At 42.6% G+C, this 15670-nt stretch overlaps 1 protein-coding gene across 1 annotated transcript; it reads left to right on the top strand.

The window, feature by feature from the left end:
* Positions 1 to 6156: 6156 nt before the first annotated feature.
* LOC126237412 (hexamerin-like) lies at positions 6157 to 15313 on the top strand. The gene is made up of 10 exons (XM_049947521.1): positions 6157 to 6313; positions 8060 to 8193; positions 8282 to 8440; positions 9656 to 9833; positions 11641 to 11948; positions 12044 to 12202; positions 12288 to 12452; positions 12542 to 12670; positions 12759 to 13074; positions 14799 to 15313. The coding sequence occupies exons 1-10, from the start codon at positions 6238 to 6240 to the stop codon at positions 15194 to 15196; spliced, it is 2022 nt and encodes a 673-aa protein (XP_049803478.1). The 5' UTR covers positions 6157 to 6237; the 3' UTR covers positions 15197 to 15313.
* Positions 15314 to 15670: the final 357 nt, after the last annotated feature.

Here is a 15670-nt window from a genome sequence, read left to right as displayed (position 1 = left end):
AACTCTAAATTGAAAAATATTATTAATCGGAATTGTAAATTGTATTACAGGCAAATTTCACGCAGCATCGAATTTGTCCTTATTCCAGCTGGCCAATACAGTCCGTAAAAAAAACCTTTCAAAAATTCTAAAGTTAAAGTTTTTATTTCTTTTAAAAAATTAATTAATTAAATTTTTTTATTTCGCCACACAGAGACAATCGTAGAAACAGAAAATATGTGAGAAATTCTCTACCACTGAAGCGACAAGAAAGAAACTACAAACATGACGACAGACGATATAATTATGACGACTGACCTGAATTTAATCAGAACTGGTGGGATTCAATCAGGGCAGGGCCATCTCGACAAGTTGCAATGGTAGAAGTTAGAACTCCAAATCCCAGTAATAATGCGTGACCACAAAGAGATAATAGACAATGACTCGCACCGCAGGCAGCCACGTGCGCCAGCTGGCCTTGAGGAAAGCAACAGACAAGCTAACCTTGAGAAAAATTTCGGAATTCTTTACATTCAAAAAGTAGCCTTTGAAAACTTTACCACTGCATCTTTGAAGGACATTGCTTATGGACAAGGCAACGATCTGATTTCGGAAGATATCCACAGTAAATGGCACGAAAAGACACACCGCAGATTCGTCATTATTATCTGGTTAGAAACAACATAATCTTAAAACTCTGCACTGTTGATGATAAGTTTTGAGTACATTGTAATCCTGACAATGTTGTTAATAAGCTCATCCGGTACATTCATTTCAGCTACGCACACTTTGGCACACGAAAATGTTATCATATTCTTCGAATGACTTGTTATTTTAACAGTATTCAATATGGAAAAGAGAATTAGGAGAGTCTTGTATGTTTGTAAACTTTGTCAAAAAGCTAAACCATCTACCATCTCACATCGTGCTCCATTGTTTCCTATCATTCCTACTAGATTAAAAGAATTTGCTGCTGTTGATCTTCTGGTACCCCTTGTCAAAACATCGAATGGATTTTCGTACGTTCTAGTTGCTGTTGAACCTACTTCAAAATCTGTGTCTTTCACACCGTTATGCAAAGCCACTGGACGGTCTGTATCCAAGGCCTTTGTTAAAAATTTCTTACATGAAGTTGGACGCATTACCAAAGTCATTTCAGATAATGGACCTAATTCAGATCTGCTGTTTCGTGACGCATACTTCGAATTCGTAAAATCAAACATGTTTTTACTTCATTGTAGTCACCACATTGTAACCCGTCTGAACGGATTATGAAAGCAATCAGTAAGCTTTGCAGACTTTATTATCACAGGAAGCATCCGTATTGGGACAGATACATTTATTTCACAACGTGCTGAATGAAATGCCTCGTGACTCCACTGCCTTACCACCTATTCTTGTACTGAAGAATGAGGAACCACCGAACAGAATCAGAGAACTTGTACCTTTTCCAAATACACGTAAACTTCGACATAAAGGCATAATTGACTTAGCTATTAAAAATATGAATTCTGCAGCAGACAAAAGGAGAAAACTACACGGTAAGATATGTAAAGAAAGTACATATAGTCAGAAAGTTTTCATTAAAGCCCATTCATTGTCACATAAGAAGAAACATTTGAGTCATAAATTCTTTCTGCCTTATAATGGACCTTATAGGATCCGACGTAAACTGCATGATAATTGTGTTGAAGTTGTAACTCATCGTACTAAGGAAAGTAAAGGACTACACCACATTTCTCATGTAAAACCGTTTATTGAGAGATAATTTGCTTTCTGACTTAGTCTTTGGTATAAAATGTTTTACTTCACGTTACAATTACGCTTTGCCACACTTAGAAACTGTTAACATGCAACAATATTTTGAAGTCAACTATCCGGTCAAGAACCTATGGAACCTATTAAGACCATAATTTTAAGAAGTCACTTTTGTAGGGAACAGACGACATACTTGTAGTGTGTGTACATGCTGCTGTTAGTTGCACGTTTACGTCACAACTATAACGTCCACATTTTTGGAACATACATTGATAATGACGTTTTACTGCAACATTTTGGCTTACTTGAAAAGACATTTTGCATTTAAAGTACTTTCTGAGAGGTTACAGTCGACACAGTATTTGATTTGTTTGACAGCTACACGATTATACTACGACGCTACTAATGAGTGACACAGTTTTCATTATTATTTTTGCGCTGTATTTGTTTTATGTCTGCACAGTTTTTCTGCGATCTTCTGAAAAGTAAAAGATATTTTGATAATGAATCTTGTGACATAGCTACAATGAGATAGGTATTTTTCGTAATACAATACACTACAGTACAGTACTTTCTTCGTCACTGTTATGTACGTAATAACTACGACATCTATACGCATAGCATTTCTACTTTTGTATATGACAAGGTAAGTACATTGACTTCTGGAGAACTTTGCTTATGAACGACGATAACTTCGACACTTGGACCGTTTTTACCGTTAGCCAATGACAGAAATGATCTTACAGCAAGACGCACAGTTTAGTAATACATGACCCGAATTTTAGTGATTATTTTTCGTACTTTGAATATTTTTAGAAATATTTTAAAACTATTATCATACAAAGAAGGTTTTCGGCGATATATTTTATTCCGTTGTTGTTATCTGTAACATCTGAGGGTATAATGACATTAACCCTCAGGGGGGTATATGCTTACTTTGTGTACCATGCATGTGGCATGCGCAAGGAGCCCTAGCTAATATGGTATTTGCTTATACAGTTTTAGACATCGGTACCATATTTCTCTAACACAGAATTACACAGCTGCCTGATCATTTAACTGAGAGAGACAAACATTTTCTTTACTACGTCACTGACACAGATTTATGTAATTACACAGTTAGATTTCTTCACACTTATAAAATTGTACTTTTTCTTTATTTTGGGAACTTTTCACATTTACTTTAGGAACCACTGTGATACTACGAGAGATTTGAGTGATGTATGTTGTATTAGATCATGATTCTAGAAATACATTTGACGTAGATGACTCTACTGAAGCGAGCAGAGATAATTCTTTTAGAGGTTTTGAGATTATTGGAGGAAGCTACGATGATTTTGAGATGTGATTGATCTGTTATGAGATGTTATTATAGAATCGTACTTGAAGAGTTATGAGATGTGAATATATACGTTAATGACAGTACCACAATGGCGATGGAAATTTTTGGACACTATCACTCATGAAATTTCGTTTCTATACAATTCTAACATAATTTTCAGCTTGTGAATTTTTTTATTGGTATAAAGCTGTCATTATAGCTGAGACTGCTGTTGTAAATATTTGAGTTATGTGTGTATGTGACCTTCATATAACACTGAACTGGGCTGCGTGCTACTTGCTTTGAAATGTACTTATTGTTGTGTGGACTTTTAACTTCCCTTGTGTCACCGTAGTCGCTTTGGAACTACCTACACCTTCGTAAGCGCTCGCATATACGTAGAAAAGAGAGGCTGTTGACCTCGTTACTGACATCATTTCTTGACAGAACGCATCACAAACACAACACGCTATTACTTGGAAACATATGATTACACTGCGGAGCTCATACTTCGTGCTATTTACTGAAATGCTTACGAGGTGATGTGAAATATTTTTATGTCTACACACCTGATTATGGCAAGTATCTTACTATGAGAGTTGAGAGAACTTTTACTGACTTATGAAATGCTATATGGCTACTGAATGACATTTTCATACTGTGCCTTGTACATATTTGTTTATTTTATTTGATATCAAGTTTCTAGTTGCGCTGTAGCATTGGTTTTAGACTTTCTTTCCACACATCTATTAAACAATAATTTTATGCTCTACATTCTTTTAGAAAAGGAGCACTAGGAAACGAAAGGTGAAGTGATTGATAATAGGAACTGTATACATAATTTCCTTTCCAAGGACTTGGTATTTTTTTTTCTTTTTTTGGTAGAATAGGTTGTTGTGGTGCATCACTTTAGTGTTAAGACGTGACATACACAGTAATAGGTAAATAGACGTTCCCTTATCTACATTGCTATCTTTACTGTAATATTTTTTCTGCTTATGCTTTGTCATGTTTAGGTATAAGTTATTGGATTTGGTGCTACTATTTGCGAGGCATTGTCCTACTGAATTTTACTTTGAACTACTCTTATAAGCCAGTCTTACCACTGATCTGTTTTTCTTGCTAGCTGCATATTGCCTTACATTAGTTGTAATGTTGCATTTGCTTTGCTAATTTAGATATACTGCTGCTTGCTTTGCCAATTTGCATTTTTTTGTCATTTCTGTTTGTGTTAACTGTTTTGTGCTGCTGCATTGCCTCGTTCTCTAGTTTATGTATCTGAGCTCAGTAGATTTAAATATGTTTAAGAGGGGGTAGGCGACATAAAAGAATGAGTTGTGATGAATTGGGAAGATGTGTATTGAGAAGCTATAAAAAAAGTTTGGCCAAAAGAGTATTATATATTGAGGAACAATTATTTCTGAAAGAGGAGATGACAGATGGAAGTAGCATTTAGGGACATCGGCGAACAAGTTCCTAACGCACCCCGATACATATGCCTGGCGTGTTGCGAATCACATCATAGGCAGCTACAATTCTGGCAACTAACCGCATCTTCGTATCAACTAGGATCTCGTACACAAGTGGCTTTAGATATTCCCATAGGAAATAACCAAGGGGATGCAGGTAAGGTCATCTCGCGGGCCATGGAATTAGACCTCCCCTTCCAACCCAGCAGCGAAGAGATACTGTGACAGTACTGCTCCATCGTAGTATACTGCACGTCTCTGAATAGCAGTGAGTAATAAAAAGGGTCTGCCATTGATTCATAGCACATTCTGTCATAGGACAACATAAATACGTTACAACAGAGCCACCTTATGGGAAATGAAGCAATCAAAACCTGTATCACGACTTCCTGGTAATCAGGCTCGTCCTCCTTGTCTCTTTGCAGGAAATAAAGAGTGTACATGTAAATCAGTAGCAAAGTACGTGTAAACGTGTACGCATGTTAGTTGTAAATAAGCTGGAAAAAAGTTGTGCTAGACAAAGCGGTAGACAGGTTTATCTCCATATCTCCTTAAGCTGGCTTTTCTGACGCCAAGTTCCCTACCTAAAAGTGTTCAGTGGAGCATTCTTTGCGTAACATTTTTTCATGCGCTTACAGAAACACCCAGTATATACATCATGCATGTTTGAGACTTTAAAACGCCTCTGGAACCACATAGTTTCATTCGGTATCATACAGTCTGTAATTCTACCCAGGTAGTCAGTGTACACCACTTCAGACAATGACAAACACCTACTGGCATTGATAAATACATAGGTTCAATGGTCACCACAGGCTACTAATGAAAAACCAAATGCATAGCAGAGTTGGTTACCTACATAATACCGATATTACTATGTACCCGTTTAGTAGTCATAGTTGCTATGCATTAGTAAACACAAAAGAATGCTCAAGATTGGATGGCTATATCACATAACTAATGAGGAGGTACTGAATGCAATTGGGAAGAAGAGGAATTTGTAACACAACTTGACAAGAAGAAACGGTCGGTTGGCAGGACACGTTCCGAGGCATCAACGGATCGTCAATTTAGTACTGGAGGGAAGGGCGGATGGTAAAAATCGAAGAGGGAGACTAATTGATGAATACGATAAGTAGATTCCGAAAGGTGTAAGTTTCAGATGCAGACGCTTGCACAGGATAGAGTAGCGCAGAGAGCTGCATCAAACCAGTCTCTGGATTGAAGACCACAACAACAGAACACGATTGCAGAGCTTTTTCTCAAAATTAAGCGGGAGCCATTTTCAGAGAATCACTCAATAATTTAATGGAAGACCGCTATTAACAATGTCTTCTGCATAATGCGATATCTATAACACTAGTATTGTATGGAAAACGTAACAACTCTGCTTGTCTTTGCGTCTGGATCCTACGGCAACACTGTTAAAGTCTGTGAGATGGAAGCTAGATGTTCTTGGGATTTTAACCCCGCTCCTCTGTAAAGCCAGTCTGTATCCTGACCACTGGGCTACCACGAGCGATAGCAGGGGGCAGGGAACTGTAATGTCGATTGTTACATAAGCCGCATCTTCGGGCGTTTTACCGTTGGCAGGTCGCGGGGTCGCTGCCTCCCCCACCAAGTGCGCAGATACGGCAGCTTATCGCACACCTCATCCGCTATAAGAAGCCCGCCCGCCGGCACACAATTCGTACTTCCTCTGCGAGCAACATGAGGACTGCGACCGTTGTCGTCCTGTCACTGTTGGCAGCCCTTGCGGCCGCCGCGGTTGTACCGCACAGCGAGGGTAAGCCAGTCGCTCTTTCTACCACTATTATTTATTCTCGGTGACTTTAACCATGGCAGCCGACGTCTGGATAGCCAGAAGTCGGTAAAACTCAGGTATCGCCAGCCTGCTAATACTCTAGTGTCCAGATGGTGCCAAAATTGGCGATCTAATATACAGTAGCCATGTGTACTGTAGACGTTACGAGGCCATTGTCGTGCGAAACGAGTCAGCACATACGTAATGCCACCTGCACTGCGTGATTGTAGAGCAGGATTTTCCCCCCGCACTTCCTATCCACCCACGGCTTCAGACGTGCTGGGAATCGGTGGGTGGAGCTTGCTTTCTCCGTACCCCACTTCACCCTACGAATTCCTTCGAGTCGTTGTGAGCGGACTATACTTTCCCCATACGTCGTCACTCTGCTACTTGTTCACAGTCTCTCACTCTTACCAGCCTCTACGTACTTGTTGAAGCGACTCTTGAGTAAGCGTGTATAGTGTTTAGCACTACCACCAGAGTAAGTACTGGTTAACTCAATTAGGGAAAAATCAACCCTTCATGGCCGGTTTTGCGTTACGTGTTATGGAAAAATTTCCTTTTGCTATTCTGAGAACGTGTGTTTGAAAACGAGGCGGGAAACATATTACTTCGTGGCACATATGAATCGCAAAGGACCAGGACGAGAAAATTGGACAGAGTATAGCTAAGACGGACGGATTAGGCAATTGACGATGGGAGAAGAAGTACCCTGCGCCACATACACATGCATTAGCTAGCTTGCAGAGGACGCATGTACACGAATACTGGACCTCTCATTGTGAGGAACAGAGCAGTATCGAAAGCTACATCCGCATCTACATGTCTACTCGGCAGTTCACAGTGAAGAGCCTGACGGAGGGTTATTCTGAACCGTTCCACTCTCTAACGTCTAAATCTTTCCGTAGGAGCTCCGATTTCTCTTATTTTATTTCGATTATCATATCTCCCTGCACAAGGTAGGCGGCAATAACCTATTTTCGCCTTCAGAGGAAAAAATGAAATGATAGAATGGCATTGTTGGCTGGAAGGCCCCATCCGGGGAAGTTCGACTCCAAATGTAAGTCTTATTGTAGTCGACGCCACGTTATGCGAATGGCGTGACGGTGATGAGGATGAAATGACAATGAGGACAACACAACAGCCAGTCCACGGGCGGAGATCCCTAAACCGGACGGGAATAGAACTCAGGCCCGCTACATGGGAGGCAAGCAAGTAGCCACGCAGCTAAGCAGGCGGACGCGCTCAGAGGAGAATGCTGTTGACGGATATTTCGTGAAAACAACCCGCAACGAAAAACATTTCATGCTAATGATTGCCAGTCCAGCTCTCCGAATATATCCGTGACACATTCGCCCCTGTTTCGGGATATTACAAAACGAGCTGTCCTTCTTTGGATTTTTCAGTGTCCTCCGTCAACCCTATCGGGTAAGGATCCCATACAGCACAGCGATGCTCTAGCAGTGAGCGGACAAGCGTAGTGCACGCTGTCTCTCGTAGCCCTTATGCATCTTCCAAGCGTTCTGCCAATACACTCCTAAATCCTGCTGCAAATATAATGTATAATAGGGAGGCATTAGTATTAGTCTCTTTCATGAATAATGCGAACGTAAACCTTCCAAGAACAAAACGTAAAGAACCTGCAATATCCGCTATAACAATTTTGTTGTAATCTCAGCACCTGAATGATTCCTATTGTATATAATGTTTTGTTAACTGTTATTCCAGCCGGTAAGGAACTTCTGGAGAAACAGAACAAGATTTTGGCGCTCTTCTACCACGTACAGCAGCCATCACTCCTCAAAGAAGAACAGGAAATTGCAAAGACCTACAAACCAATTGAACATGTCGACAACTACCAGGTATAAATACGTGACGTTACAAACCAGGATCTGATTTTTTGTACGTCCAGACAACTGTAGCGAACTTCCGTTATTTTTATCTTTACAGTTCAAAGAGAAGGTCGAAGTTTTCTGGAAGTACTACGTCGACGTTGGCTTCCTGCCCAAAGGGGAAGTGTTCTCCATCTACTACCAGAAGCACTACTACCAGGCCCGGGCATTGTTTGAGCTGTTCTACTTCGCCAAGGACTTTGAGACGTTCATCAAGGTACGAGCGCTTCGCCACAAAATACTACTCAGTTTTGAATTTTTCATTTTGCTTGAACCAGAAAGTTATTAGCAAACATTCCTCTTAATTTTTGATCATACCTATGTATTTGCAAATAATGATATACCTTCAATTTTTTTCGTTATCAATTTTTTCTTCTGCTTATTTGCCTAACACCAACGTGAAGCAGCGTATTGAATGATATCCGTTCACCACTATGTCCAACGTTAACAAGAGACAGTGGACGGACGTTTAAGGCATGTTCGGCTCATAATATGTATAATGTCTTCCATCTGGTGCTCTAACATAGGCAGTCCTCATCAGATACCAAAGATCTCAAAGTTCTTTATACTGAAGCTGACCTCCTAGTTATCATTAACTAATGCCTGACAAACATCCCAATCGTCGTCGTTAATGAATCTGTTACTTGACAAAAAGGCTACGTAAGCATTCAATAATACAGTGGACAATCAAGATTTTGCATATTCTTACCATGTAACTAGTCTACAGCATAGTCCGTTATCAGACTCGGCCTGCTGATAACTGTCTTACAAAAAGTATGTCTGCAATTCACGTAACATGCTGAATTGCTTCCGCTTTTTAAACAAAAGTGACTGACGTAGTCACATTTGCATTTCTAGACTTTTAAATTATCACACCTCCTCAGTTAACACTGTTCTTCCATGTCCCCATATTTTCGCCAAGGGAATACTCAAATCTTTTATGAGGCCCCGCAACAAAACGTCTTAGTTGAGCTCTCACACAACAGCCGATGTTCGGAATCTTCGCAAGCAACTTAAAGAAACAGTTACTTAAATGTTGCTTGCTTGGTAAGGAGTAGGATAGAAACGTCTTGTGCACATTTGTGATGGGTGCCGTTGACACCACCCATGGCCTACGTACTATAAATATAGACCACCGAGTGGCACATCTTTCCTTAATCCGACTACTCCCCATCAAACTGCATGAAACTCACAAATTATCCTAAAAATTAGGGCATCGTTTCCTGGGCAACAATCATCTATATTCCAGGCGAGGATTACATCGTTATGAAGGAATGCGCAGCGTAAAGTCAGATTGTACGCGAAGATACAGGTCAAATTGTGTCTTCATCTAAATTTTCTCCTGTGTCTGGACACTAGGAAGTAAGTCGTAGCAAGCACTGCATCTCCCCGAAACATTCCTCGTGTATAGCGAGTGTCCTTTTGATTCCAGACGGCCATTTGGGCGCGGGAGCACCTGAACGAGGCACTGTTCGTCTACTCACTCACTGTCGCTGTGCTGCATCGCGAGGATACCAAGGATGTCACCCTGCCAGCTCCCTACGAGATCTACCCACAGCTCTTCGTCAACGCAGAGGTCATCCAGAAGGCATATGACGCCCGCCTGCAAGGTGTGTACAAACTACGCCCACTTGTCATTGCCGGTGCCATCACTATGCAAAGCAAATCGACAACCAGTTTGGCTATAATAAAAATATTTTCTAAACAACAATCGATGGTACCCACCTCAGCAGTGGCTGAAATTCAGAAGGATTCTTAATGTATACTACGTCTAAGAATCGTAAGTAAATACTTATCCACTAGTTTGTTGAGCACATAATTGCCCGAATCGGACTCATGTTGTTGTTGTCCTTGCTATCGTGATGGTGGTCTTCCATCCGATGACAGGTTTGATGCACCTCTCCACGCTACTCTGTCCTTTGCAAGCCTCTCCATTTCTAACTACTGCAACGTACATCCACATGAACCTGCGTCTCACTCTACAATTTTTAATTCTTCCCCCTCCCCGCCCCTAACATAACCCTCTACTTACCAACTGATTCACTCTTTTAGTCGAGTTCTGGCCAGAAATTTCATTTCTCCCATATTCGATCTGTCAATCTAATACTCAGCATTCTCTTCTTGTGCGAACTGTTTACAGTCCACAGTACACACCGGTAAAAAACAACGCCCCAGAGAAATACGTTTCAGAAACGCTTCTCTCGCTGTTTCTGTCAGCATTATCTATGCTCCCTACTTCCCGTATCATCAACAACTTTGAAGCCCAAATAGCACAAATCATCTACTTTCTTTTAGTGTCTCCTTTCGTTATTTAGATCTCTCAACATCGACTTATGTAACTGACCACATACCATTACCGTTGTTTTATTTTTGTTGTTCTTGGTCTTATAAGATCGTTTCAAGACACTATCTATTCCAAGCCAGTTGACGTGTCTTACAAAATTTATACGTTAACAGTATACCTCACAATTATCGTCACTTCTCCCTGCATTTTAAATGCCTTTCCAAATTTCTCCTTCCTATTATTCACTACATGCTCAATACATCCACTGAACTCCTCCTGCGCCCACGTGTAAAAGTACCCTTTGGTCTTCACTTCCCTCTCAACCACCGTTACACTTCCCAACAGCGCTAAAGATTGTTACTGCTTCATGTGCAGCGAAGCCCCTTGTAGCTAAAATAGACTTTTCAGTGGATGTGATTGCGTAATCACGTTGTTGTATAAATCAACGTTTCAGACTTTCATCATGATGATGAACACCTAATGATGCAAATGTAATAAAATGAAGTGCCCAAGACTTTGCTCTATATAACAACAAAATTGCATGGTCACGTATTCGGAGAAGTTATATTGTTTTATGTTGGGTGACTTATAGTTGACTGGAATAATTGCTGCCGTTTACATGAAACTCCTTCATAACAAAAAGTATATGTGGTAAACATATACCGAGTGGTTATAATTAAAGAGAAGTTACTCAAACAGGTCCAGTGTGCCTTTTTACTATCGTATGGCAACGAGATTTCGTACATACACTAATGAGTTAATGCGGAACCTATTTACACAGGAAAATAATAGTTCCAGCTTTATCCACCAAATGCGAATCTGGTGCTATGAATGCAAGAATGACGTGTAGAAAAGTTTCTTGTAATAGATTAGGAATGAGACAAGGGTAGAAAAGACCACAAACTGAGAAAGACTTAATGTCGATTTTATTATTAACTGTTGCTCATGCCCATAATTGGGACTACGTTATCCTCCAGCGTAAATAGGTTCAAAATTTATGCGTAAGCATATCTACCGAATTTCGCTGTCATACGGTAATTAAAACCCACACTCAAACTCAGCAAGTAGCTGCAGTTACAGCAAAACGTTATATCACACAATCGCTAATCAAAATTTCGTGTTCCGTTCTGCAGGTCAAATCAGCTCTAAGGAGGCTCCTTATATATTCTACTCCAACCACACCGGCTACCCCGTACCGAGCAACCCCGAGCAGCTGGTTTCCTACTTTACCGAAGACGTCGGCCTCAACTCCTTCTACGCATACCTGAGCTACAAGTACCCCTTCTGGCTGAACCCTGCCAACTATAGCCTTCCCGAGTACAAGTACCGCGGCGAGAGCTTCTTCTTCGTACTGCAGCAGCTCCTGGCTCGCTACTACCTGGAGAGGCTGTCCAACCACTTGCCTGACGTCAAGGCCATCGACTACAACCACCCAGTGCTGGTACGTCCCATTTCGGCACCAGTTTCACTTTCTGCAACGACAGTGGAGAATCCACCTTCCGAACGACGACACTAAATTGTGTATTACGTTTGCAGGTCGGCTACTACCCTGAGCTGAGGCTGCAGAACGGACTCGAGGCCCCAGCGCGCCCAGAGGGTGTCTTCCCCCGCAACGTCGACATCCTGTACGTGGAAGAGATCAAGAACTACGAGAGGAGGATCCGCGACGGAATCGACTACGGCTACCTGTCAGGCGTAAGTGTGTCCTCGCAGATTTGTCTCTAATACGATTTCATAGGGAATGCGTCCATCATTACTGCTTATGTTTCTAAAACAACAGTACAACTACGAGAAGTACAACCTGAGAGAGAAGGACCTCACCAACATCCTTGGAAATATCGTCGAGGGCAACTACGAGAACATCAACTGGGAGTACTACGGCGCATACTTCAGGAACCTCATCTCCCTCTTCGGCCACATTGTTGACCCTGTTCACCGATACGGAGTATGTCCGCATGATGTCTACTCTCTCTGACGTTACACTGGTATTATTTGTGTTTTGATGCGGGGGTACATAACTTACTTACGTTTTAGGTTCCTGCTAGCGTCCTTCAACTACCAGAAACCCAGCTGAGGGACCCACTCTTCTACAGGATCGCGAAGCGCGTTCTTTCCATCTTCTACCACTACAAGAACCTTCTGAAGCCTTACACTCACGAGGAGGTAATTATTGAAACCTCTGATATGAAAGTATACATTTTCTCGCAGAGCACTCCATTAGTCATGAACTAAACTAAATCTTCAATTTCAGCTGCTCCTGCCAGGCGTAACCGTTGAAGATATCACCTTCGACAAACTCGTCACATACTTCGACAGCTTCGACTTTGAAATCAACAACGCTCTGCCATTCTCCAAGCCTGAAGACGGTGAAAAGTTCAGATTTGTGGCTCGCCAGGGCCGCCTGAACCACAAGCCGTTCTTCTACCACATCAAGGTTAAGAGCGACAAGGAAGTCGACTCCGTCGTCCGTGTCTTCATTGGTCCCAAGTACGACGCCCTCGGCCGCGAACTCAGCCTGGAGGAGAGGAAGCAGTACTACGTTCTTCTGGACATCTTCAACCAGAAGCGTAAGTGATGAGGGGAATAGTTCTTACTGGCTAATGAATCCGTGTTACTTTTAAGCGGAACTACCAAAGATAGTGCCAGATTAGACGAAATTGTTTTCGGTGGCTTACCAGTAGCAAAAAAACGGTTCTAATGGCTCTGAGCACTATGGGACTTAACTGCTGAGGTCATCAGTCCCCTAGAACTTAGAACTACTTAAACCTAACTAACCTAAGGGCATCACACACATCCATGCCCGAGGCAGGATTCGAACCTGCGACCGTAGCGGTCGCGCGGTTCCAGACTGTAGCGCCTAGAACCGCTCGGCCACCCCGGGCGGCCTTACCAGTAGCAGATGTCATCCTCGTCGCATACTGAGGACAGTGACTTAGTATTAACATCATTTGCCGACAAATAGCTGTAGCTATTAACAAGTGGTATGTTTGCACGTTAGTTAGTGCCTCCAAGCATATGAGGCATGAGCAGGCTACTAATGCTAATTTTCCTCTGATCAGCAGGGCATGTGTTTAAGTGTGGATGCATCGACACAGAACGGTTAGTCTATACTGATAGGTGTGGCCTACCTACTGGGGCAGTTACGATCATGCAGAAAATCTCTGGTCGTAAGGTTTGTGATGTGTTTGTGGGAAGACTGTTCGACACATAGAAAAAAAAGCGACTCACAGATGTGTGTAGGTATTAAATTTCCACATTCCAAAATATCTGCACTTATAATTGTTACTCCCTGTATAATACATGAAATGTTGTGTATGTCAGAGAAACTCTCCCCAAAAAGTCCATCAAGCCCCTACAGAATGTACTGGCCGCCGTGTCATCCTCAGCCCATAGGCGTCACTGGATGCACAAAAGAAGGGGCATGTGGTCAGCACACTGCTCTACCAGCCCAATGTCAGTTTACGACACTGGAGCCGCTACTTCTCAGTTAAGTGGCTCCTCATTTTGCCTCACGACGGCTGAGTGCACCATGATTGCCAACAGCGCTTGGCAGACCATTGAAGTGCTGTTCCAGCCCGACAGTATTTAACTTTGGTGACCTGACGGGAACCACTGTTACCACTGCAGCAATGCCATTAACATTGCGCATGACACCTTGTATATTATTTTTTGAAATGCAGGTTGTGGTGGTAGATTGCTCAGTAGGATGGCCCGAGGTGTAGATAAAGCTGTAAGGCGACAGCTTCGTTGTGAGTTAGCGTAGTCAACGAAGTGCAAACGAATTCTACGACGAATTGACCTAGTAATCTGTATTGTAGGCAAAGGTTTAGTTTAGGTAGAAAAGTGACATTTTTGGTTCCGAGTTGTCAAAATTAAACCGAATGCTTCAGCTAGTCCCACTTTCTACCTGAACATCCCGAAAGAATAGGAAATGTTTGGCCCTTACGTCACAACACTCTGCAGCAATGGGCATCCAGTGCAGTTTCCTGCCTAGTGGGGCCAACACAGTAAAATTTACTCTTAAACGATGCATGCTCTAGTCCACATCGGTAGCTGTGCATTTAGCGTTGCAGCATTGCGGATCGCCATGCGAAGGGGCCTGTGGTCGATTCCTGGCTGGCTCAGAGATTTTCTCTGCTCAGAGGCTGTTGTCCATACGTTCATATTCTCGTAATTGATAGTCTGTTATTGAGATGGCTCAATAGTTTACTCCCGAAAGCCAATGACATGAAGCTTGCCCTATTAGAATCAGTTGATAACTGGTGCTGATCGTATACTTCGCCTTTTGCAGTGTCCGTCGGTGAGAACGACATCAAGCGCAGCTCCAGAGACTTCTCGCTGTACGGCAAGGAGGCGCCGAGCTACTCGGACCTGCACCAGTCGACCATCGCCGCCATCAAGGGCGAGAGCAAGTTCTTCCTGGACGAGTTCCGCTCCCACTTCGGCTTCCCCCAGCGACTGGCGCTGCCCCGCGGGACCCGAAGCGGTCTGCCGCTCAGCGTCTTCGCCATCGTCACCCCTGCTGTCTCCCAGGAGAAGCACCCCATCCTGGAGCACGGCGACAACCACCCCGCCGGATTCCCGTTCGACAGGCGCGTCGTCGAGTTCGAGTTCGACGTGCCCAACGCACACTTCGACGAGACGTTCGTCGTGCACCGCCGCGGGGAGGACATCAACGTCACCGCCTGAACTGGCAGAGTTCCTCGAGCATCTCCATCAGACTGACCTACTTGCTCATCGACTATCACTCGCTCTTTTACATGCCTTTTTTACTTTTTCGCAAAAAATAAAAATTCGAACCTAAAACACGGTGTCTTTGTTCTTTTACGTTCTCACTCAACTACCAATGAGGAGAAGAATGTACTGTGTGATAACTGTAAGTCGACCAGTTGGCAGAAGGGACTGAGTGGAACAGAGGACGTACACCCAGCACGAACATGGGGTGAACAAGCCGTGGCTATCGCCTGCAGCATAGGAAGTTAACCAGTGCTTTATGCCTCCACGAGAACAGAAATCATGTACAGAGCTAAAAATCGTTAGACATTTTTCATTATTGAAACTGACTTCGTCTTACATATAAATATGTTTAACAAACAAAATATCCACGGGTGTACTGCCGGTCTACAGTGTCCAACGGGCACAATATTTCGGCGATCATACATG

Source organism: Schistocerca nitens, chromosome 2, assembly GCF_023898315.1.
Source record: "Schistocerca nitens isolate TAMUIC-IGC-003100 chromosome 2, iqSchNite1.1, whole genome shotgun sequence".
NCBI lineage: Eukaryota > Metazoa > Arthropoda > Insecta > Orthoptera > Acrididae > Schistocerca > Schistocerca nitens.
Note: the sequence above shows the minus strand (reverse complement) of the source record. Positions and strands in the feature narration are given on the sequence as shown.